General features: G+C 38.1%; 1 protein-coding gene across 5 annotated transcripts in view; it reads left to right on the top strand.

The window, feature by feature from the left end:
• Positions 1–26,306, top strand: part of LOC123870599 — a 191,345-nt gene that overhangs the window by 147,303 nt on the left and 17,736 nt on the right. For 3 of the 5 annotated variants that reach the window (XM_045913963.1, XM_045913965.1, XM_045913960.1), the window contains exons 4-7: positions 15,842–15,933; positions 21,350–21,975; positions 22,705–22,836; positions 25,706–25,884. In XM_045913963.1, the coding sequence (XP_045769919.1) occupies positions 15,885–15,933; positions 21,350–21,975; positions 22,705–22,836; positions 25,706–25,884 (986 nt within the window). In that variant the 5' untranslated portion in view covers positions 15,842–15,884. Of the gene's footprint in view, positions 1–5,646; positions 5,659–8,006; positions 8,017–15,836; positions 15,934–21,349; positions 21,976–22,704; positions 22,837–25,705; positions 25,885–26,306 lie in introns of those variants that run through there. The other 2 variants (XM_045913962.1, XM_045913961.1) reach the window with 2 other exon arrangements.

Below are 26,306 nucleotides of genomic sequence, written 5' to 3'. Positions count from 1 at the left end.
TAACTGTGCACTCCGCTGGAATGCGACACCTTCATCAGTTCACATTTTACAGTTCCTTAAAAAATTAATATCCGTAACCGAAACTATCGGATAATCCGAAATAATTTAATACCCATAACCGTAACCGAAACCGATATTATTTTTTACCAATATCCATATCCATATCCGGATCCGAAATTATATATCCATAACATCCCTAGTTTAAAATACTATAAGTAGTAATGATGCAGCCTAAGATGAAGCACACTTGCCTAGAAGATGCCTATTCATTTGTGTCTGCGACAGATCTCTCTATCAGATGTCTGCAACCTTTTCACTGTTAAATTGATCATCATCAATCATCATGATCAATCACACGCACCAGCCTGCTACCGAGTTTCCTCTCAGAGTGAGGAAGATTTAGGTCATAGTCCACCACGCTGGACAAGTGCGGATTGCCATACATACCTGTGAGAATATTATGTAGAACTCTCAGGCTATAGGTTTCCTCACGATATTTCATGTACACTCTAAAACCCTTTCTCAGTAGTCATTGAAGCTTCCTCAACCTGGTTGCCTGGTTGAGATTAGCCGGCCTTAACAGGGCTCTCTCCGTCACTCGTTTCATACAATCGTAGTTCCGATTTCATTTGAATATTAAGCAACCAAAGTCCATGAAATTTTCCAGAAATATTCTAGAAACTAATATCTGTGTCTGTGGTGTTTTAGATTTTTCTAAAAATATGTAGTTTTAAAATTACAGGGGCTCAATGATTTGTATGAAAATTTTTAAGACCGCGTAACTTTGAAACCGAATATTTTAACAGAAATCTGGAAAACCACAGACACAGATATTAGTTTCTAGAATATGTCTGCAAAATTTTATGGACTTTGGTTGCTTAATATTCAAATGAAATTGGAACTACGATTGTATGAAACGAGTGACGGAGAGAGCCCTCTATAATGTGTCCCTTCACCGTTAAAGCAGGTCGCCATGAAAATTCCGCTTTGTGGAAAATCACAAGTTTTCAGGAGCCTTTTAAACTAAATTTTTTTGAAAAAAATATGCTTTACTTTTAGATCAAAATCACATAACTAAAAAGATTATCCCTTGAGCTAGCACACAATACATATGCGAAAGAACAGGTTTCTACATGTAGTACACACCTTTTAAAACCAGACCAAAAAAAACCAAAATGACATCAAAAATGAAAATCCTAAAAAAAATACTTAGCAGATTTTGCATGTGCAGCAATTAGGTAGAGGGTAGAGTTTGTTTTCACATAGCGTATTTTTAGTGCCACAGCAGCAATAGAAATACACACTATGTGAAAATTATAGCCGCGATAGCTCAACGGTTGAGGAGCGGACTGAATTCCGAAAGGTCGGCGATTCAAACCGCACTCCTGGCACTAGCTTTACGCTTAATTGGAGGGGAAAGGGGAGTATCAATCATGATTAGCAGGGCTAATATTCTTATTCTACCTATTATACAGTGTATAAGATACAGCCCGCTGACAGACATACAGACGCACAGCGGAGGTAAGGCACCATTTGGCACTCTTTGGGTACCGAACGGCCGTAATTTGGAGTAACTATCTTAATAATTTTGGATTTGTACTCACTTTTGGCTTTAATGTGCTGATACTGTGGTTATCAAATCTCAATTATGAGCGCATTCGGTTGAAAATCCTTTTATAATCACACTAATGACCATTAATGTTGATGGTCGGAATTTTTTTGGACTTGTTATAACAGTATTATTCGCATAAGAACTAATTAGTAATACGTACTATTATTTTGATAGTGTTAATGATACATACGGGAGTCGGTGTGATCTAGAACTGACTAAGAAGAACGCCAACGTACAGAGAGTTGGTGTAAGTTCGAAACCTGCTTACGTGAACGTTAATAAGTGTTAATTTTTAACTCATCAATTTTGAATGTGTGGTTTCTAAAAGTAAGTTTATTGAGTAACCTGTTAAATGGATCAAATAATTAAGATAAAGTATCTTAATACATATTTTATGATCCAAAAGTACCTACTGCAGTTAGAGGTAACGCATTTATAATAGTTTTCTGGGAAGTATATAAGGAGCGTTTTATCTAATACACATATCAATTTGTAATAAAATAATAAACAGAACTCAAAAAGGTAAGTAACTAAAATTGATCTTAGAAAAAATGACGATTTTAAAATAAAGCCGAAGGCACAGAGAACAATAAAAGAAACAAAAATATAAAAGATAAATCGCATTGATACAAAAAGGGAGTTAGAGGATTAAAACATTTATTTGATTTGAATTGAATTGTTCATCTTATACTACACAGACTACTATGCGAATAATATCATTCATAATAAATTACATAATTATGTTTTAGATTAAATTTTGTTAATTTAATACAATTCTCCATCTTTTTAGCACAATATTCCTAAATTAGTGATTTTTAAAGTACTTATCTACATGTTTTCCCTCAATTAGCTTAATGAACATAAATTTCAACGTCATGATTTCTCTGTTTAAGATGAGGAAAGTCATAGTACTCGTGCTGGTTGTTATTGCAATTTCACATTCCTTGGCTGAGGATGAAAAATCATCCATGGAACTTGAGTACGAAAAAGAAGATGACAAAGCTGAGTTAGAACCTGAAGAGATTCGAGTTGAGCCTGAAGAAGAGGTCAGTTTTGATAAGCATGAAGAAAAAGATAAGGATAAACTTGAAGAAAAAGATAAGGATAAACTTGAAGAAAAAGATAAGGATAAACTTGAAGAAAAAGATAAGGATAAACTTGAAGAAAAAGATAAGGATAAACTTGAAGAAAAAGATAAGGATAAACTTGAGGAAAGAGATAATGCTTATGAAGTAAGGATCACGAAATACCGTGTTTTTGATTCACCGATCTGGAATCCACGGTTTCCCTTCTCTAGTCAAATAGATCCTGGATTCGCACCTCGACTGCCATTCCAAATGTTTCCAATAAACCCTTGGTATAGGTTTTAGTCAATGAAAATGTTATTTGGATCGTTCAATTAATCTACTTGAATAAAGCATAATACATAAGGGTCGAGTTTAATTCTGTTCACAGTACTGAGTAAAATACAATTTTACTAAGCTTTCTATATTGTGCCCAAATGGAGGTGGGCAGAGAATGTTTTTTTATTTATTTATTTTTTTAACTAGATGATGCCCGCGACTTCAGCCACGTGGATTTAAGTTTTTAAAAAATTCCGTGGGAACTCTTTGATTTTCCGGGATAAAGAATTGCCTTGATCAATTTCCGGGATGCAAGCTACCTCTGTATCAAATCGATTAAACGAATGGGCCCTAAAGAATTCCGCGGGAACTCTTTGATTTTCTGGGGTAAAAAGTAGCCTGTGTCCTTCCCCGGGATGTAAGCTAACGCTGTACCAAATTTGTCAAAATCGGTTAAACTGTTGGGCCGTGAAAAGGTCAGACAGACAGACAAACTTTTGCATTTATAATATTAATAAATATGGTTTTATAAAAGACGGGTCCCCTGGTGTTAAGTGACAAGTGTACCGTTGTCCATGAACATCTGCGGCACCAGAGGAATCGCAAATGCGTTGCCAGCTTTTCAAGAGTTTTACGAATGATTCAGCAACGGTAGTCTCTAGGTTCAGTTCGGTCAGCCGGTCCAGCATGAAATCCGTAGATAAGCAATATTTCACGCTTTTAGCAACATGAATTTCATCCTAATTAAATAAATTCATACTAATTACCATCATTTATAAACCCAACCACAGATTCAATTAGTTTTGGCTCACGATTGGTATATATAAGAACTGAGACGCGCGTTTGTATAATAAAAGTAATTTTAAAATAACTTGAACAAGGTAAGCAAATTTTTTTATGTAATGTTTTGTGTGGCAATAATAAAATCTATTATAGAAGCAGGCGTTATTTTGCGGAAGTCCATGATATGCAAGGAACCAAAAGCTAAATTTGCTATAACGGTCTACATCTCCTGAGGATGCTCCGGTGTCGGGGCGAAACGCGCGTCGAGTGGTGTTGGGATTTGTGTGGTGCTGCGTGGTGGTGGTGCGTGTGGCTTGCTTGGTGGCTGGCTTTTCCTGCTTGTTTATCTGTGGGAGAGCGGGCGGTGCATGTCGCATGTTGCACCATACAGATTTCTTTGGTTTTGCGGATTATAGCAAATTAAGCTTTTGGTTCCTTGTATAATAAAATCTGCCCATTAATAAAGAAGCACAATCAATAAAGCTACAAAATATCTGTTAAAATATTTTTGAGCTTAGTTTGATTATTAGTTCTATTTTGGTGATTTTGTATAATGATGAAGAGCTGACCCGCTCCGTCTTCACTCGCGTGGATTTTCTATAAATCCTTTCTTAGGTCCAGTCTTAGGTCCAATTACATGACAAGTCGTTAAGGTTACCTATGTAATGGTTACCTACCGTTAAACAACCTACTTTAAAAGCAAAATGGTTTGTCCAGGTCAAGGTTTTTTGACTTTGGAGCAAAATTTTACCTTTAAGTAACCGTAATCAAGGAGGTATATGAACACACTAATTTAGCTGTGGTCAAATATTAACAGTAACCGTTATATTAACTGCTTGTCATACAACTGGACCTTAGTGGGAGTCTATGCATACTTACAGAGAATTTGCATGCAAAATGTAGTGTGTACAGCTGCTGTTGTAATTATTGTATGTTGACATGTCAGTCAGTCAGTTTAACTTTTTAACCCCCGACCCAAAAAGAGGGGTGTTATAAGTTTGACGTGTGTATCTGTGTGTCTGTGTATCTGTGTATCTGTGTATCTGTGTATCTGTCTGTGGCATCGTAGCGCCTAAACGAATGAACCGATTTTAATTTACTTTTTTTTTGTTTGAAAGCCGGCTTGATCGAGAGTGTTCTTAGCTATAATCCAAGAAAATTGGTTCAGCCGTTTAAAAGTTATCAGCTATTTTCTAGTTTTCTTGTAGAAAAGAAGGTTAGATAACCCTTAGGTTCATAATATTCAAGTGTCAATTGACAAATGTCAAGCTGTCAAGATGGACGTTGCCTAGATACATAATTATTTATTTGAAAATGATTTGTCGAGGGTGTTGAAAATTTTTAATTTACACTTGTTTAATTTAAGAATAGAATAATATTGTTATTTATAATGTTTAAAACTCTATAAACATACAAACAAATATTTTAACCTTATTGTCTTTAAATATAAGCCTCAATAGCTCAACGGGTAGGTATAGGAGCGGGCTGAAATCTGAAAGGTTGGCGGTTCAAACTCCACCCGTTGCACTATTATATAATTACTAGCTGATGCCCGCGATTTCGTCTGCGTGGAATTAGGTTTTTAAATCCCGTGGGAACTCTTTGATTTTCCGGGATAAAAGTAGCCCATGTGTTAATCAGGTGCAGGATATTATCTATCTCCGTTTCAAATTTCAGCCAAATCCGTTCAGCCGTTTTTCGTGATTGAGTAATTACAAACATCCAAACATCCACACTTTCACATTTATAATATTAGTAGGATTGTCGTACCCACTCCTGGCACAAGCTTAACGCTTAGTTGGAGGGGAAAGGGGAATGTTAGTCATAATTAAAAATCACACTAATATTATAAAGGCGAAAGTTTGTATGTGTGTGTGTGTGTGTGTGTGTGTGTGTGTGTGTGTGTGTGTGTGTGTGTGCGTGTGTGTGTATGTTTGTTACTCCTTCACGCAAAAACTACTGGACGGATTTGGCTGAAATTCGGAATGGAGATAGATAATATCCTGGATTAGCACATAGGCTACTTTTTATCCCGGAAAACCAAAGAGTTCCCACGGGATTTCGAAAAACCTAAATCCACGCGGACGAAGTCGCGGGCGTCAGCTAGTGACTAATATTTATTTACAGTATATTTATTTAAACAACTTTATTGTAACAAAATTACAAAGACAGTATAAATGATACAATTAATTAAACAAAGGGCGACCTTATCACTAGATATATATAATACTCTTACTACTACTACTATACATAATATACTAGATATAATATTCTTTTTTTTTTAATTTTTTGAAGTTTTTTGATAAAAATTACTTCGAAAGAATTACTGACATATACATGAAGAGAAAAAATAATAACAATACAGTCTAAAATGTGGTTTTTGTTTATAGATGAGAAAAGCCGTAGTACTTGTATTAGTTCTGGTCGCAATTTCACTGTGTGTGGGTGAAGCCGACAGCACCGCGACTGCGAAACCTGCACTCAGAAATGAAGCCAACTTCATACGTGAAAGAAATATTAAAAAACGCCAAACGGATTTCAACCCACCTCCGTTCTATCAAGAATATGGAAAAGTATAAAACCATTTTTCTATAACATCTTCATATATAAAAACAATAGCAAGCTCTCTGGAACGGTTACTGGACTACAGCTTTCAAGACAAATGAAGTTAAACAGCATTAACAGGACTCTCTCCGTCACTTACTCCATACAATCGCAGTCCCAATTTCATTTGAATATTAAGCAACCAAAGTCCATGAAATTTTGCAGACATATTCTAGAAACTAATATCTGTGCCTGTGGTGTTTTAGATTTTTCTGAAAGTGTGTAGTTTTAAAATTACAGGGGCTCAATGATTTGTATGTGAATTTTTAAGACCGCGTAACTTTGAAACCGAATATTTTAACGGATATCTGGAAAACCACAGGTATAGATAATAATTCCCGGAACGTTTATACAAAATTCCATTGAGTATGATTGGTTAGTATTCCAATGAGACACGAACTACGTTTGTATGGAGCGAGTGACGGAGAGACCCCTCTTAAACCCGACTACTACCCGCGAACTGCTAGCGATATATAGCTCGATTATCCGGACCCAGTCATATATAGAGTAACTAGTACACAATTTAGTTTTGGTAACTTGAAAAACAAAAAGAGTGTGATACTGTGAGATTATTACAGTTAAAACGAATTCGTGATGCAATGAAGAGAAACCTAACACGATGTGTTAATAATAAATATATATATATGTACAAAAATCGCTTTTCTTTATAAGTACATTCAATTTTCCGGATTTTCGATTATTCGAGTGCCTTACGCAGCAATTAATCCGGTTAATCGGGTCACTACTGTATGTATTGTTTTTCTGTCAATCGGTGTATTTTAACATTGCACTGTATTAAAATTTATGAACTCAGATTTTTCCTCTTTCATTTGATAACTAACCAATTAATTGATAACCTCGACACAATAGCAGAAAGCCGTGGCTAGTTACCACCCTACTGGCAAAGCTTTGCTGTCAAGCGATTTAGCGCTCCTGTACGATGCCGTGTAGAAAGCAAAATGATATGGGCTTAATAAAAGCTGCCATGCGCCTTCCAGGTTAGCACGCTTTCATCTTAGACTGCATCATCACTTACCACCAGGTGAGATTGCAGTCAAGAGCTAACTTGTATCTGAATAAATAGATGAATAAAGTTTATTCGAATAAAAAATATTCATATTGTATTTTGACATCAAATGCCTAAAGATTTCCAACATTTGTATATCCAGTATACATCTCGTAATCTTCGACCCGTCCGCTTTCCAAACACATTAACCCTGTAATATCGACGTTAACACTTCTAAACAGCCCTTGGGTCCTTTCAACCCTCTAAGAGCTGGTCCTTTAATCTAAATAATGCAGTCTGAATGGGCGACGAACTACTATCAGTGTCCTTAGAGAAACAAGTTTATTAGACGGGCTTAGATTAAAGATCACCGCGTTAAAAGCTGTGATAGTCTAGTTGTTAAGATTTTAAGCTTAAATTCAGGGTGTCCAGGGATCAATTCTGGGCACGCACGTCTAATTTTTCGGCGTTTTGTGCGTTTTAAACCATTAAATGTAACTGCGTTAACGTTAAAGTTAAAGAGAACTCTAGCTAGTTACTAGTGTAACCCTGCATGCCTGGGAGTTTGTATGAAGTCTGTCATACTGCTATTGGCCAGCGTGGTGAACTATGGTCTAACTAACCTCTTGCAATTCTGAGAGGAAATTCGTGCCAGTAGTGAGCGAAGGGTTGAGATAATGATCCCTGATGATGAATCCCTTTAGCAGGGGACTTCGTCTGTGTTGGCGTTTGCTGGCGCGCGTGCTCTTCCTTTTTGGAGTGTTTTTTTTTTTTTGTTAAAAGTGACCGGGTTTTACTGGTGTTTTTGGTGGTGGAACTGACTGGGAAGCGCTCTAAAGGGGTGCCGCGCGTGTGTCGGCGAGCACCGGCACAGACGAAGTCCATACTTAGATATACAGGGTGGTCAAAAAGTCGTGGATTAAACGCAATAGGGAGATAAAAGAGGTCATTTCCAGCAAAAAATTTTTCTACAGCATGGCCATATTTAAATTGCCCTAAGAGTTATGAATATTTTTGGGTTTTTTAACAAAATACCAAATTATCTTACAATTAGACTAATTTAAAAAAAATGTGATAAAATACAATAAAACAAACGATGTTGTGTCGTTACTAGATAATGTATCAGCACTACAAAGCTTCTATTGAGGCTCTGGCTACCAAATTACAAGAGCAATTAATTTTTTTCCAAAACTTTTAAAGCGTTACCAAAAATTAAATGTCACTTTAAAAGCGCACTGTGAAAAAAAAATGTACTACGGAAAAGTGACCCTATATTAGAAAAACTTGCTGATTTAATGGCAATTTAAATGAGGTATAACACATCACTCTTTGTTTCGTAATTCTGGTATTATAATCGTTTTTTCATATCAAGGTGCAAATTTCAGTAGATTAGTTTAATACAAAAAAAAAATTGAAGATTATCATGCTGCTAGTTAAACTGCTAGTTTTTTGTACGTTGGAATGCTAGAAACATCACTGCTTGTTACGCTTTGTAAAAAGAACAGAAACTCTTCACTACCACCACGTGCCAGAACTACCCAGAACGCCCGTCTTGCAAGTAGTTCATCTTTTCTAGGAAACAAAAGGATAAAGAAACTATGCCTCTCTTTCACACTAATCATCCTTTCTATTTGCATTGTTGGAATAAGGAAGAATGATTAGTGTGAGAGAGAGGCATAGTTTCTTTATCCTTTTGTTTCCTAGAAAAGATGAACTACTTGCAAGACGGGCGTTCTGGGTAGTTCTGGCACGTGGTGGTAGTGAAGAGTTTCTGTTCTTTTTACAAAGCGTAACAAGCAGTGATGTTTCTAGCATTCCAACGTACAAAAAACTAGCAGTTTAACTAGCAGCATGATAATCTTCAAATTTTTTTTGTATTAAACTAATCTACTGAAATTTGCACCTTGATATGAAAAAACGATTATAATACCAGAATTACGAAACAAAGAGTGATGTGTTATACCTCATTTAAATTGCCATTAAATCAGCAAGTTTTTCTAATATAGGGTCACTTTTCAGTAGTACATTTTTTTTCACAGTGCGCTTTTAAAGTGACATTTAATTTTTGGTAACGCTTTAAAAGCTTTGGAAAAAAATTAATTGCTCTTGTAATTTGGTAGCCAGAGCCTCAATAGAAGGTTTGTAGTGCTGATACATTATCTAGTAACGACACAACATCGTTTGCTTTATTGTTTTTTATCACATTTTTTTTAAATTAGTCTAATTGTAAGAGAATTTGGTATTTTGTTAAAAAACCCAAAAATATTCATAACTCTTAGGGCAATTTAAATATGGCCATGCTGTAGAAAAATTTTTTGCTGGAAATGACCTCCTCTATCTCCCTATTGCGTTTGATCCACGACTTTTTGACCACCCTGTATAGTTTCCTTAATTTGTAAATAGCTGCAAACTTGACATTGGCTAATCTGTGTAAAGTCAGACGAGAGAGCAAACTTGACATTGGCTAATCTTTGTCCAGACGAGAGAGCAAAAAAAATATCCCTTTAGCAGAACCTGGTGAGAGAGCATACTTATTACTTACCCATGGTCTATGATACCTACCATACCTACTTACTAGGAGTACTAGGACGACAGCGTGAAGAAGGAGGTATTAGATAATTTGTTGATGAGTATCCGTTGAGTAATCGTCTCGGCGCCGCAACGACCGCCTCCGAAGTAGTATTACGTTGATTTGTTGCCGACATGTTTCATGCTGGACTGAGCCCTTTATTGATTTAGTGGGCAACGAAAATATATTGCTTTGCTTAGCTACTTAACTTACTAGCTTCTTGGGAATTCGGGCTGTCTAGTTTTGAATTTCTGTTAAATAAATAAATAATAAAAATTATCATCCTAAGGTGAAGTGAAATAAGTGTAAATTAAAAAATTATAACACCCCCGACAAGTGAAGGTTACAGTAATAACTGGAAAAGAGCTGATAACTTTCAAACGGCTGAACTGATTTTCTTGGATTATAGCTAAGAACACTCTGGATCAAGCCACCTTTCAAAAAAAAAAAAACTAAATTAAAATCGGTTCATTAGTTTAGGAGCTACGATGCCACAGACAGATACAAGATACACACGTAAAACTTATAACACCCCTCTTTTTGGGTCGGGGGTTAAAAAGGGGGAGAAATAGCGTGTGTTGTATGACGAGCAGACGTAGCGCGGATGTAACGCCTAAAGATCCGGTCTTACCCCATAGTTAAATGCTTAAATTGTACTAGGACGATAGCGCAAAGAAGGACGTATTAGATGAATAATTTGTTGATGAGTATCCGTTGAATAATCGCTTCAGCGCCGCAGAAGTAGGTATTACGTTGATTTGTTGCCGACATGTTTCATGCTGGACTGAGCCCTTTATTGATTAGTGGGCAACGAAAATTTATAGCTTTGTTGAGCCACTTACTTAAACTTCTTTGTCTATTTTTGAGCTACAGTTTGTATAAGTATAAATGTTTGAGCCCGAATAACTTTAAAACTAAGTACTTATACATTTTTACGGAAATCTGGAAAGCGCTGGGGAGTCGCTACCTAAGAATAGAATAGAATATATTTTTATTCAACTAAACTTTCACAAGTGCTTTTGAATCGTCAAAATAATTTACCGCTCGCGCTGGTTCGGAATGCCGTTCCTACTGAGAAGAACCAGCAAGAAACTCGGCGGTTGCTCTTTTCAAGTGTTCAATTTACAATAATATGCCACACTGTACAAACAATTGTAGCCCCGCGCATCGCTGGAGCGAGTGAAATCCATACATTTTTCCTGCACGGGGAAGCTGGAAGAAATCTCTGTTTAGAGATAAGCATTTCCTTTGTACATAGCTTAATTTATCTTAACTTTGTAACTACAATTTTGGTACATGAAAATAAATATAAATATATATATATATATATATATATATATTTATCATTTATATAATCTTCGATTTCATACCTTTTTCCAGGACTTCTCTTATCGCAAACATTCAGTAAGAAAGTGTCGGTTGGAAACAATTTTCCACCGAATGTTTTCCCGTAATACGTCTCATCACGCATCAATCTAATAACATCGCATCAGTCAGTGTTGGAATTCGCTGATGCGTTAATTCACCCTCCACCCGTCACAGTCATCTGATGCGATTGGAAGGCTTTAATTTGGATCGAATCGTTAAATGCTGTTACATGTCGCCGGTAATTTCCATTCAGAGCGGTTTCCATTTGGCAACGTTTTGTAATAGGTAAATGGTAAATACAAACGGAGTACTTACATAGTTTATGGCTGTTTTGGTGCTCCATTTTCGAAGGATTGGAATTGATTCCCCATTAAGTTTCCATAGAAAATTAGTTTGGATTTCGATATTAACCAAACAAACTCATTGTGCCTAGAGCTAGACACAATATTATAGAAACAATATCTGTCTGTTTTTCATAGACTTCAAGACACTTCCATTAAAAATTGAACTTTACCAGTTTTATTAAGCAACATTTTTAATATCCAGACACATTTTAATATCCAGCCACAAGTTTCTCATTAGCTTTTAAAATTTGTTCCTTAACGCAAACGGTTAAGTTTCAATTTTTGATGAAACAACTTCACACTGGCTTTCTAGACAATTCCACTTATTTAATATTGCATAAATCTTCTCTCCAGAGTAATAATATTATGCCAATTTTATATTTGAACTTTACCAAACTACTCTTTTAAATAAAACGGTATGATTTATTCATCATCACATCATCATCATCAGCCTGTGGATGTCCACTGTTGGACATAAGCCTTCCCTAAAGAGCGCCACCACACCCGGTCCTCAGCCTTCCTCATCCAGCCAACCGCATTATATCGTCGGTAACTATATCATTTATTAGGGCATACCTAAGTATAGATATTTATTGCTATTTGTAGAATCACATAAACTTTTCTCTAGGTTGAATTTTCAATGGAATAGAAAACTCCAGAGGCTGACTTGAACGACCGTGCTGTAATCCTATGAATTTTCAATGTGTTTATGTGAAGAAAGGTAAAAAGGCCGAATACACACGCTGGTCACGTCTTGTCTTTATTTACCGACGGTAGTTGTCCGGGACGGTTGATTTCCTGGGAAGTCGATAGTTTATTACGGTACAATTCTGATACATTTTAAAACAAGTAATTTAATCTTCATTCGCCTTTAATTTATTCTTTCTTGCTAGCAGAATTTTCCTTGAGATTCTAACATTGGACACGCATAGCACCCGTTACCTACTTTGCAAAAGTCTATGATACACAAGAAACAATAATCTTAATTAATTTAACTAAAAATCCGCAAAAATATTTTTTGAGTTGTTTCCAACAAACGTAGGAATTTTCAAAAACCTGTTTCTAATAAAGGTTCGAGTCCGACCAAAATAAAAACCTTGGTTCTACCTATAGGATAGCTTTCGTATAACCAAGGTTAATTACCATAAGGATAGAATGTCCGAAAATCGTGAAACACGGGTACTTCATTTTTAACCGATAACTCAAACACCAATTTTCTAAAAATTACAGACAATCGTACATTATACCCTAGTTAACCGCCTTAGGAGTGAAATTTCCAAAAACCCTTTCTAATGAGTGCCTACGTTATAAAGGGAACCTCCTGTCCAATTTTTAAGTTTCTAACCCCAGCGTTTTAGGCTGTGCGTTGATAAAATCAATCAAGTATTTTAAAAAAAATATAGGTATTAGCCCTGCTAATCATGACTAGTACTCTCCTTTTCCCTCCAATTAAGCGTAAAGCTTGTGCCATTAGTGGGCACGACAATAGTGCAACGGGTGGGGTTTGAACCGCCGATCTTTCGGAATTCAGTCCGCTCCTCAACCATTGAGCTATCGAGGCTCTGAATCTTGCTTTGTTTGGTAGATGACGTGATACAATTATCACGTGATAAATAAATAATTTGATTGGTCCGGTGAGCACGTCTCCGCTTCGCTCGGCTCCGCTCCAGTTTGGTTGACAGGACTGTTGGATCCATATCATAACATTGTCCAACCACAATAGCCGATACAATTTCTCGAACATGTTTGCTCTTTGATACATGGAATGGGCATTAACTAAACGGTCATTAAACTAACGATTATGTCAATTATTATTAGTTTAGTGCAAATTTACTGACACGCTAAAGCTATTAGGTAGGCGTGATGCCTGACATTGTATACCTATCAGATATTATAGTAGGTAAGAATACCTACGCATTAAATACCAAATCTAAAATAAAAGGAAACGCTGACTTGCTGATCTATCAACGCACAGATCAAACTATTGGACAAATCGGGCTGAAATTCGGCACGCAGATAGCTATTATGACGTAGGCAACCGCTAAGAAAGGATTTTTGAAAATTCAACCCCTAAGGGGGTAAAATTGGGATTTGATGAACTCGCGAGCAAAAGTAGTTACTGTAATGCCGTAACCCAAAAACCCAAATACCTATTTTTAACTAACTTCAGGCCCTTAAAAATAAGTAATGATATTTAAAAAAACCAACTTCAAAAAAAGGTTTTCAATTTGATCGTATGCTTTCATAGACCTATGAAAAAAATCCGTGCTAGTATTACGAATTTATGCGTCTATCTTTTTGCTGGCTTTTCATGATCCATCTGTTTAATCAATTTTGGCCAAATATATTTAGAGATTGCTTGCATTTCGGGGATGGGTGGTCTCTACCCATCCCTGAAATGCAAGAAGCAATCTTTTGTCCCGGAAAATCGAAAGTTCTCTCGGAATTTTCAATCAACCTTAAATCCACTCGGATAAAGTAGCAGCATCATAGTAGTAGTCAACAAAGTGTAATATTAAGTACTAATAGGTGTCGTAGCTCCCGTGAGTCTGAATAAATAATGTTTTAGGATAAACACCAACCTCATTCGGCTATTCATACGTCTGTCACCTGTCTAGCAGACAATAGCACGCCCTTGGGGGTCGGTGATGTAGGTGTGAATAATGACTACCGGTCTCCGGCGGGATCACGTCTACACCCAGACGTTTAGGAGACGTCTAGGTGCCAGCAGCTAGGTGTCATTTAGAATTGCAAGCCATGAAAATTGTGGTACCTAGTAGGTAATATGGCCGGTTGTTTCTTCAAGTATATCCTAAATAAAATCGATGCTATTATTATAATGCAAAACTGTGACTGTCTGTTTGTGTGCTAGCTTTTTGCGGACCGTCCGTTTAATCAATTCTGACGAACTTTTGTTCCGAGATAATTTTCATTCTGAGGCAGGAACTCACACTAAAGTTTGTAAACACTATTTTGTCAAAATAATTAAGATTTATTTATTTATTTATCCTAGCCATGGACGCAGCCTTCTTTTTGTTCGGAAAATCGAAGCGTTCATTTGGAATTTAAAAAAAATTGCCACTTCAGCTTCACAGCCCGTTGAGTACGAATAAATGAATGAATTAAATATACTTTTATTGTGCACCATACAATTAATGCAGAAAAAACACATACAAAACAAAAATATAGGCAGGTAAAATTTGGCGGCCTTATCGCTACCTAGCGATCTCTTCCAGGCAACTAAAATGATGCAAAGGGTATAGCTATAGATATTAGAGGTTGCTGGTGGCCCGTTGAGCCATGTCGCTTACTCCGGTTCTTCTACGGATCTCCTCATTCGTTATCATAAAGAAATATTCAAGCATAGCTCTATCCATCGTCCGCTGAAAACTGTATCAATTTAAAATACTCAGCCCGATGACCATAAACACATTTACTTTGTCCGTCTAATCGCAACCCATCTCAAGAAGTTCTCGGTCCCATCGACCCTCCTTCTTATAATTTAGTGTCAATAGTGTAGTCTGAATGCTCGGCAAACTACTATCAGTGTACCGGGGTGAAACGACTTCAACACAATTGACTTTCGGGTAAAGGGAAGGTAAAGTTTGTCTTTGTGAAGTCAAGTTTATATCTGTTTGATAAACCCCACTGCTTGTAGTCTGGTTTTCTATTTGGGTTGGTCCCTAATCTCTCTGCAGGATACCTACTATTTTCCGATTAAACTTAAGGCTATTTTAGTCGTTTGTTCGCGTTAGAAAAATAATAATTTCATCAAATGAAAATGATTTAAAAGCAATAATGCACACCTCTAGTTTCTACGCAGACACCGCTGAAACTAAGTCTAAGTTTCTACATCGCATCGGAACAGCTTTGCCAGCAGAAGGTTATGCATACTGGTTAGCTGAAACACTGGCGGTGATATTTTAACTGAGGTCATTCTTCTACTCATGTCCTGTTTTTTTGTCGTGGGAAAATCCTTGTGGGTACCATCGCTCATGGGCACGCACGGAGGTTAGGTATATGGGACTCTTATCGACTAAAACCATACGTTGTTCCACGCATCATCTGGTGGCTGTGCTATGGGTCTGAATCCACTCGCAACTCTGCGACATATTTTGATTCGGGGGAGGGGGGTTCCTTTCCCATGGCCCGTTCGACAATGGTAACTCGTATTCTTAGTATTAATGTTAATGTTCGCTTGTTTCAGGAGAGCGGATGTGATGAGCGACAAGACTTGATGGCGCGGTGACGCAGCATGCGCCGCGCGCTGCTCGCCGCTCTCTTGCGGCTGCTCATCGTCGCAGGTATTTATCCTACATCCTGCATCCTAGATCCAAGCAAGAATCCATAGAAATCTTCTAGACAAAAGCTAACACCAAATAAAAGAAGCGGTCGATACACCTATGCCATGCTATCCACGCGGCAAGAAATATCAATCAATCAATCAAGGGAGCAATGGAGGGAGCAATCAAAATAGGGAGCAGTGGAGGAACCTCGTAGCATAGATTGTATCTAAGGGGAGCCACGATCCTCAAAATTGAGAGAATGACGCAGGAAGAAGACAAAAGCTGTAAAAGCGCGGCGTAATTTAAAAAATATCAGTATGGCAGATAACAGACCTGAATTAACCTATTTGATAGAACAGAAATGAAAATAAAGGAATTCTAAGGTAGGTATAAAATTAGTTATTCCAAGTTTGTTAAATACTAATTTTTGAGTAGCCATACTGATATAATTTGAATATTCTGCGCTTTGCAGTCTTTAAGTACTTTCGCTTGTTGGACTCTACGCGAGTTTTTCTACGTGACCAAATCAGAATAGGTATATGAAGAGATCTGTAGGAGAATCAAAGTAAGTAACCGACATAGCTCAACGGGTTGCAAAGTTGAAATGGCTATTTGCAGGGCACATAGTTTGAAAATTGTTAGACGTTGAGGTTCCTATGGTGCTAGAATGGTTATCTCCTGGAAAGCGCAGCGTTGAAAGACCCCTTCTCTAATAAATTAGATAATATCAAACGAGTTTCAGGGAGCCGCTGGATTCAGGCTGCTCAAGACCGTGGTGTGTGGAAGTCCCCACAAGAGACCTATATATCTAGCGATCGACGACTCTTGCTTGATAGTGATGATGATAATGAATACTTTATATGATATTAGAAATCGGGTCAAATTATACCATATACAAGTTAGTATTTGGTAATTTTATCAAGTTAAATAAATGTAAATGAAAATAGTTTGAAAGCTTTCGAGTCAAATTACCTTTCCATCAATCTCCATTTGACAAAAACGAAATACCTACTCCAGCATAATGGAAGCTCGGTCAAACTGAATTAAACTTTTACGAAAATATAATCCAATTCATTAGAAGCATAAAGGCAATAAATATTAATAAAGTTGAGGCCGCGTAACCTTCAAACAAGTTCCATGAAAAGGTGAGAAAGGTCGTAGAATAAATTATTATTATTTTTAATGGGGTATGAAAAGGGCCTCCTTTTTCTACAACCGCACCACACCCCACCGTAAGCAATTTCACCCTTACCACCTGGGTGCCTAGTACTGTCTGATGCACTTCGATCGTCCGTTGTGCCAGATCCTTATTTCCACGCACATGCATACTGTGGAATTAACTCTCTTCGGTGGCGTTCCCAGTAGATTATAACGTAGGGTTATTCAAGGGGCGGACCAAAAAATTCCTGAAAGGCTGACAAAGCATTGGCGGTTCCTCTCACCTCTGGTCAAAAGTTAGAGGTGCCCAGGATCAAACACCTGACCTCTCGATTAGGAGGTGGATGTCAGAACCACTGCTCTATTAAGGGTTTTTAGTAAACATGATTTTATAAAATAGCTTTAAAGGTACCTAGTAGAAAAACTTTGTTGAACTTGTCCATAATCACTTTACCTCTATGAAACCCATGCGGTTGAATATAAGGCGGTTAAAAGGGACTTTGTAACTCGTAGGTACTTATCTGTTACTTTTGCCCCATAAATTCTAGCAGAAATTACATTAAATTGGCTCATTCACACATGTATAACTTCTGAGAAATGAATAAGTATCAGTGTGCCTAGTGGGAGTTTTTTAACCTATTCGATCGCGTAAAAGTTAACTGCGTTTTGTATGGAATTGAAATAGCGCCATCTAGTGACAAGAAGTGGAAACATAATTTGTGAGTGCGAGTTTTTTACGTCCTCGGGACCGACTATTGTTTACCGACTCGCATGCGAAAGTGACAACGTGAGCGCACGTGATTGGTTGATTCAAGAACTATGCGAGTGCGAGTATCAAATTTTGACAATCCGCGAAGTAAATCGAGTAAACACGACGCTAACGCGATAGTTAAGTTGTCGCATAGATTTTTACAGTGAAAGTTGAGTGAGGAGATAATTTTAAAGACATTTATTTGCATTTTTCAAGTTTAATTTAAAGGACTACGATTTAAAAATTATGGCAGGGCGGTATTTTAGTCAAAACTACTTTTAATTTACTTTTCTAGGCTCTAAAAGAATATGTGTTCATAAACATAATCAGTTTTATAAATCACATATAGATGGCGCTGTTGTTATTAACTTATAGTCTTCCACGTAAAATTATTAAAATATCTTGTACGATGCTACGAAACCCTTAGAGTGCGAGTCCGACTCACACTTGACTCATTTTTAATACATAATGATGACGTACATACTATACCTACCTACAAAGACGATGATTTCAAAACATAAACATAGAGAGTAGATATAACCAGTTAAATTTTGATAGACAGCTGCTTCCATACAATCACTTCATAGAAATTTCATTCTAAATTTGGTTGGTTTATATCACGACGCCAACATTACAAAAATAATAAACGCCATTCACGGTGAGTACACGCGTATGGGCTGGTTAGCTTCGGTGGTATCTCACACTCGCTGACTCGCGATTCTCGATGCGTTTGAGGTTAGCTCGGTTAACGCAGTAGTGAAGTCATTCGAATAATTTTGTGGATCTCCCACTCGGCACACAGTAAAGCTGGGATCCTCGCACTTTCATGAAAGGGCATAAAACTTGGCGAATCAGTTATCGTTAATGGAGTGTAAAACAGGCCACCGAGATTAATGGCTTCACGACCTCTGGGTAAAAACCAAGTAAAAAGTCTCTGCCATGTTTAGATATTTTTTGTAGGGATGGGTAGACACAGTAAATGAGGTGATAGTCAATCTAATAGAAAAAGAGCCAGCCAGCGCGTGCTAGATCTTAGTTATTTTATAAAAGCTGAAAGTTTCTCTGCGTATTGTCCCCAACACAGGGAGAATGATCAGCGACTTTGAAGTTTGGATCATGGTTGCTTTGGGAGATAACCCTATACTTTGATCATCACTTACCACCAGGTGATATTGCAACCAAGGGCTAACTTGTACCTGAATATAAATAAATAAAAAAGTAGAGCTTGCAATCCGTTGAACTATGTCGGTTACCCTGGTTCATCTACGGATTTCCTCATTTCTGATTCGGTCACGTAGAGAAACTTCGAGCATTCCCCGCTTAGTGACTTAGCCAGCTTAAGTTTTTAGTGGACCACAAAATATTATAATTTATGTACATATTATGAAAATTGTCCCCGAGACTAATACACCCTGTTGTTTTGGCTGAATGAAGGATATTTATTATTATTTTAATAATAATTGATATTAATAAAAAATAAATTACTTACTAAGAAATCAGGCCAATTTGAGAGATTTCACCACCTTCGACGAAAAGTTAGGAGTCTAGAAATATTGTAGACAGTCCTACATCGATGAGTCGATGATAACTTCAGTCTTCAAGCGACTTGCCTCAATTTATGTGTCTGCGACCACGCCTGCTCTGATTTTATTTGGATTTTATTACCTACTAGAGGATGCCCACGGCTTCGCCCGCGTGGATTTCGGTTTTTTGTAAATCCCGTAGGAACTCTTTGATTTTCCGGGATAAAAAGTAGCCTATGTCCTTCCCCGGGATGTGTCCCAAGTCTGTACCAAATTTCATTAAAATCGGTTCGGCGGTTGGGCCACGAAAACGTAGCAGACAGACAGACAGACAGACAGACACACTTTCGCATTTATAATAGATGATGATGATGTCGGTTACTAGAGGATGCCCGTGACTTCGTCCGCGTGGATTTCGGTTTTTAAAGATCCCATGGGAACTATTTGATTTTCCGGGATAAAAAGTTGCTTAATATGTCAATTGCAGGGACGCAAGCTAAGTACCTCTGTTCCAAATTTTATGCAAATCGATTAAGCGGGATGGGTATTTAGGAATCCCGTGGGAACTCTTTGATTTTCCGGGATAAAAAGTAGCGTATGTCCATCCCCGGGATATACGCTAACCCTGCACTGTACCTTTCATCAGAATCGGTTAAACTGTTGGGCCATGAAAAGCCAGACAGACAGACAGACGGACAGACAGACAGACACACTTTCGCATTTATAATATTAGTATGGACAGTATGGAAGTATGGATTATTTTAAGCTTTTGTTCCGAAAAAACATATCTAAGTATTGTGATTTCATTTGTTTTACGTTAACTTAGTTTGACGCAAATTTTTGTGACCTTACAGCTAAAGGTCCAGGTTTGATTTTCGTTGGGAAAGTCATATTCTAAGCTAGTTTTTCTCGCGAATTCATCGATGTGGATTTTAATTAACGAAGGGAATTTAAGTAAACGTTCATTAAAATTCCAGATTAAAACAAGCTTAGCGAATTATAATTATTTAGGATCCAAAATACTTAAGGAAAGAGCTTTTAAATTTTATTTTAAGTACGTATTTTTGGAAAACGTGCACGCAAACGAAACACCTCATCCATCTTAGCTTTAGGTATATTATCGGTATTAAGGAAAGCTCGCATTGCGATTTTTTACCCGACAACGGCAAAGCCCAAAGGAAGGGTTATGATTATAGCAGTCTATGTATGTATGTATGTAGGTTTGTATTTATGTGTGTTCCGCCATAGCGCTTAAACTTATGAGCTGGTTTTAATGAATGAGGTGTCAATCGATTCATTATTATGGCCCGGGTGACATATTTTTTAAGTATAAGTATTGAAATATTTTTAAAAACCTAAATCCACGTGTGGAAGGCGTGTACAGTGTGCAATTGACGAATATCGTACCCGTGACCTTTTACTAACCTTTGACCTGACCCTTTACATTAGATGTACGTTTGTACATCAGTATAAACGCCAAAACATCTTAATTTACCTGAGAGACACTGAACCAAACGACCGTAATATCTGGAGACGTAACTTTTCAGCGACGTTCACAACTTTGTAAGATATTTCAAAGAAAGTTTAAGGCGGCGGGGATCTTGTTATGTCGGTCGTAAAACAGTGCTTAGCGCTACAATAATTATGGTGGTTTTATGTCGAAAAGCATTCTCGTCTGTGATGTTATGAGAGTTTTGTTTATCCATTGTTTTAGGCCTGCCGCCTGAAAATCTATATTTACAAGTGTAAATTAAAAAATTATAACACTCCCGACAAGTGAAGATTACATACAGTTACTAGAAAAGAGCTGATAACTTTCAAACGGCTGAACCTATTTTCTTGGATTATCGCTAAGAACATTCTCGATCAAGCCACCTTTCAAACAAAAAAAAAAACTAAATTAAAATCGGTTCACTAGTTTAGGAGCTACGATACTAACTTAACTTTTTAGATCGTTTTTGGCAAGCCAGTCATGAAAAATAATTTGTAAACTTGTCGACAGGCGGCGCCAGTTTCGTCAACCCGCACACAAACGACGAGCGTCCAGACCTCAACCAAGTATGGCTGGAGATCCCCACGACCCTGGTCGCGCTGGGTGGGGACGTCCACATCTTCATACGAGGCACCAGCGGCACCGGCTTGCGCGTCCGCCTCGCGCGAGACGACGACGAAGGCCGAACCCTCCTGGCGACCATGCCTCTCGCTCTGGACTCCGACAGCCGCATGACCCTCCCCTGCGGCTACTTCTCTAGAGGAGGCATCTACTACATAGACATTATCGCCGACACCTTTCGCGATTACGACAACCTAACAATAACCAGTGTTAAAGTCAAAAGGGATTTGAGTGGTGGTGCTATAATCGAAACTGGGGACAGTATGGTTAAGTCGTGGAAGTTCGACGTGTTGTGGCCGACAGCCAACTTGGATGTGACGCCGGAACAGATACAGACGTATCCGGAGAGGCAGGTGACGGCGATCCTGGAGTTCCCGAAGGTGGTGTGCACGCCGGTGGAGTCGAGCGCGGATTTCTGGTTGGAACTGTTGTACTGTGGACACTCGAGTGGCGGTGCTGTGTTGTGTGACGGGAAGAATAGCAGCTCGCATGCGCACGTTTTGTATTCGGAACAGGTAATATTTTTGAATTGAAAAAAAATTAAAGTTGGATCTTGATGAAGTTTTGAAGAAAAGAGAATCATTGACTGTTTTCATGGCAATATGTACGTATCATAGTATCGAGAATGGAAATGCCATCCTAAACTAAACTAAACTAAACTAAACTAGTTAGGAGTCAGATCCACCACCCACGCAAATGGTCAAATTATAACTTTAAGAGCTTTCTGGTTTAGCAATATAGTAGGTATCTATTTTTTAAATAGTTAAAAAATTTAACTTAAACTTTCTTACTTACTTAAAAGCTGTTTAAGCAACACATTCCCAAGGTATCCTTCAATATATCCCATATCTTTCAAATAATAAAAATGTAATTTTAATAGGATATTTCATAAAGTTTGCGTTTTATAAAAACTAGTTGAGAGAAATCTACGTGTGCTTCATATAGAGAGAGCCAGCGCGTGCCAGACCTTCGTTATTTTATAAAAGCTGAAAGTTTCTCTGCGTATTCTCCATACGCTTTTCAATACGCAATACACAAACTTTCAGCTTTTATAAAATAGCAAAGGTTTGGCAAATGCTGGCTCTTAGTCCAATACTACATCTCCTCGGCCTCCGCTTCACTCCAAACCATAGGTGTGCGTCGGATCTTAATGCTACTTAGTTTATTAGTAGAAAAGTCAACGTTTCGTACGTGACAATATGTTAGTTCCTGTGGTTTATTAAAAGGTAACTGTCCATCCCCAGATGCACGGGTTCCCGGGGAGGCGTACTATGACGCTTCGGTGTGAGCTGTTCGGCCAGGCCGGGGACTACGCGCTCACGCTGCGTCCCGCGGCTTCGGCCGGACCTCAGGACTTGGCTGTGGCTTTTATAAAGGTACTTATACTTAGTTCAATTAACGATTTAACAAAGATATTAAACTTTAAGGGTGTCTGGTAGAAGGCTTTGCCACGACTCTGAAGTAAAATATTTAAAAATTAGACTATATTTTACTTTTACGTAAGATTTTTACACTTTTATTACCTGCTGTCTCCCAAAGCCACCATAATCCAAACTTCATAGTTGCTGATCGTTCCTCCCCGTGTTAGGGACAATACGCAGAGAAACTCTCAGCTTTTATAAAATAACGAAGGTCTGGCCCGCGCGGGCTCTCACTCTGTATTGCATGTTTCAGTTGTTAGCAAGACAGTCACTATAAAATATCACGTCCAAACATTTTCCCCATTGTTGGGAACTTAATGGTATAAAAACCCATATAATCTGCATACATGAATATGGGTGTGTTTTATTTACTGTGAATTGCGCGGGCCACTACAAAAACTCCGGTGATGAACGGTTATTTAGATTCATGGCCCTTCTGTGTTTATGAGCGTTACAGGGTTATCACAACAAAATAAAAAATATTTCATGCACTAAGGCCAACAGCTTCTCATGGCTTTTATTAAATTTCAAAATTTTAAAAGCTAATCGAAATTCAGAAGACAGATTTTACTGACAAGAACCGACAAGTCGTTTATGCGTTGATGTTTTGTAAAGGCAAAATGTTACGATCTACTTTTACAGAGTACCTACTCGGCTTTTGGCAGCCGTTGTCTGTGAAACATACCTAGGAGTAATTATGAAACAAAACTGAACAAAATGATATAATTAAAAACCATTGTTTTATTATTATTATATACAAATACCTGACTGCAATCTCACACCTGGTGTTAAGTAATGATGTAGGCTAACCTGAAAGGGGCATAGCAGTTTTTATTAAACCCACCACCCTTTAGTTTCTTCACAGCATCGTACCAGAACGTTGAATTGCTAGGCGGCACCGCTTCGCCGGTAGGGTTGTAACTAGCCACAGCCGAAGCCTCCCATCAGACCAGACCAGAGATTTAAGAAATTTTGACTCGCCTCTCGGAGTGCCCTCTCGTGCAAATATAAATGCACCGTTATAGTACGGTGTTCAGGGCGCAGAAAGCACTTAACCGCGGTGCACATAATATTTTATATCGCATGGGTGGCAACCCTGAGTGCGATACCGTGTAAACCCTTTGACCGTCTGCTCGTAAAGTATTCCATTCTTTATTTGATGTGTAACGGTTTATCGCGACCCCGGATTGGTCGTCAAAGGATCCCAGTTTTATGGAAAAAGGAAGCGGGAACATGATATGGGATTACAATTTTTAGTAAGTTTGGATCATGTTGTTATCACCGATATACATATACAATATAAAAATATACCTATGTCCGTTATACTCACTTAGACTTTGACATCCAATCAAAGTGGCCCATATCAGTTTCGTTAGAAAGGCAATAATGCGAAGTTTTCATATAGGTATATCTGCTAGTCACCTATATTATTCTAGAAATCAGAGAAAATATACTAGTGTAAGTAATTAGTAATATGAATGGAACATTTTATGCAATACATGTAAAATGCAATACGCACTTTAATAATTTTTTCATAGGTCCCACCTTCTATCTTTGTTGTAGGTTCTTCCTATTCAAACTATCATTGCCAAGGGGCACTTGTACAGATCTCTTATATGATATAGTATAAAGACAAGTGTTCCCTGGTGTGTCTCTATCAATTTTCACTACAGGTAACTAAGATTAATTTTTATATGTATTTATAAAAATAAATGAAAAAGAATTATCTTGACTTTCGAATAAAATAATCCAAATTACAGTCGATCCGTTTGAGTGCTACAATACCACAGACAGACACATTAAACTTATAACAACCTGTATTTCTGCTAAGGATTAAAAAATAGGATTTCTAGTTGCATGGTAAAGAATGTTCACAGGCTTCCAGATCATAAAATTCAAGCAAAAACTTCGACAATAGTAATTTCAACAGCCAAACTTTCAGCCGAGACTGCAAAGAGGCGAAAAGAGCCAAAAGTGTCATGACAATAAATTAACGCTCTCCAACTTTCCTTTGCCCAGTCGCTCTGAAATACTACCGTTATGCATCACACCCTTTTTAGTTTTATATACGGACGAAAATTTACTGTAGATAGATACTGTACTGTAGATACTGTAGATCAGAAGGGCAAATAAAAGTTTTCATTGCTCGATCCATTCCTGTATAAGCGCGCCACCAAACACGGTCCTCCGTCTTCCTCATCTACCACCTTCGCGCCACCTTCAGGTCATCTGTCCAGCGAGCTGGAGGTCTACCGGTAAGTAGTCTCCACTCCAGAACACGTCTGTCCCACTTCAGCAACTTCAGCTAGCTTAATAATTTGAGCTATGACGGTCGCTTTTTCTAGTCATCGTTCGTCTGCGAATTTCCTTATTCCTAATTTTATGCTTGAGAAAGACACCGTTAGCTCGCTCTATAGCACGCTGAGCGACATTTTGAAGTAAGTTTGACGACCTACCTGGTGCAAAAGTAAGCGCTGTGGTCTTATTAGTGAGAGGTCCCGAGTTCGATCCCCGACAGGAGTTTAGAATTTTAAATTCTAGTCTGGTCAGGTGGGAGGATTCGGCCGTGACTAGTTTCCAATCCTACTGACAAAGCCATGCCGCCAAGCTTAGCATTCCATTGCGATGCCGTGTAGAAACCAAAAGGGTATAGGTTTAATAAAAACTGCCACACCCTTCCAGGGTAGCCCGCTTCCATTTTAGACTGCATCATCACTTACCACCAGGTGAGATTGCACTCAAAGGCTAACTTGTATAAGAATAAATTAAAAAAACCCCTACCACTAAGCCGCGCCTGTTGGTAAACATAGATGTTTTGTTACAGGCGGATTGGTCGGAGCAGTTCGTGCTGAACGTCCACGGAGGGTCAGTGTTCCCGTGCGGCGACGGAGTGAGGGTGTTGTTCCAGTATCCCGAGTGCGTGTTGGAGGGTGCAGACAGGGTGCGCGTGTTCGGCAGGGACGCGGACCGGCTGCGGTACGTCGCCGAGAGGAGGGTGCGAAGGTAACAAACATTTACCAATCAATTTTATTATAGTCTAAACGGCGTACTGGTGTTGTTCCAACACCCCGAGTGCGTGTTGGAGGGTGCAGACAGGGTGCGCGTGTTTGGCAGAAACGTGGACAGGCTGTAGTACGTCGCTGAGAGGAGGGTGCGAAGGTACTTAAACAAGATAAAGTTTTCCGACATTTTACAAGCATTTTAAACTATTTTAGATTGTACAAGTAAAGTCCTTTCTTATGATACCCCACTTGGTGTGGTGGTACCCCAAATGTGTTTCAATTATCAAAGTATTTTTTTGTGTTGTAACCACAAAAACACGGTTTTCAGATTTTCTCCTTTACTTGTGCTATAAGAGCTGCCTACCTGCCTTTCGTGATTCTAGGTCAACAGGAAGTACCCTATAAGTTTTCTTGACAGACAAA

Source organism: Maniola jurtina, chromosome 12 (assembly GCF_905333055.1).
Source record: "Maniola jurtina chromosome 12, ilManJurt1.1, whole genome shotgun sequence".
NCBI lineage: Eukaryota > Metazoa > Arthropoda > Insecta > Lepidoptera > Nymphalidae > Maniola > Maniola jurtina.
This window is presented reverse-complemented; position numbering and strand designations above follow the sequence as displayed.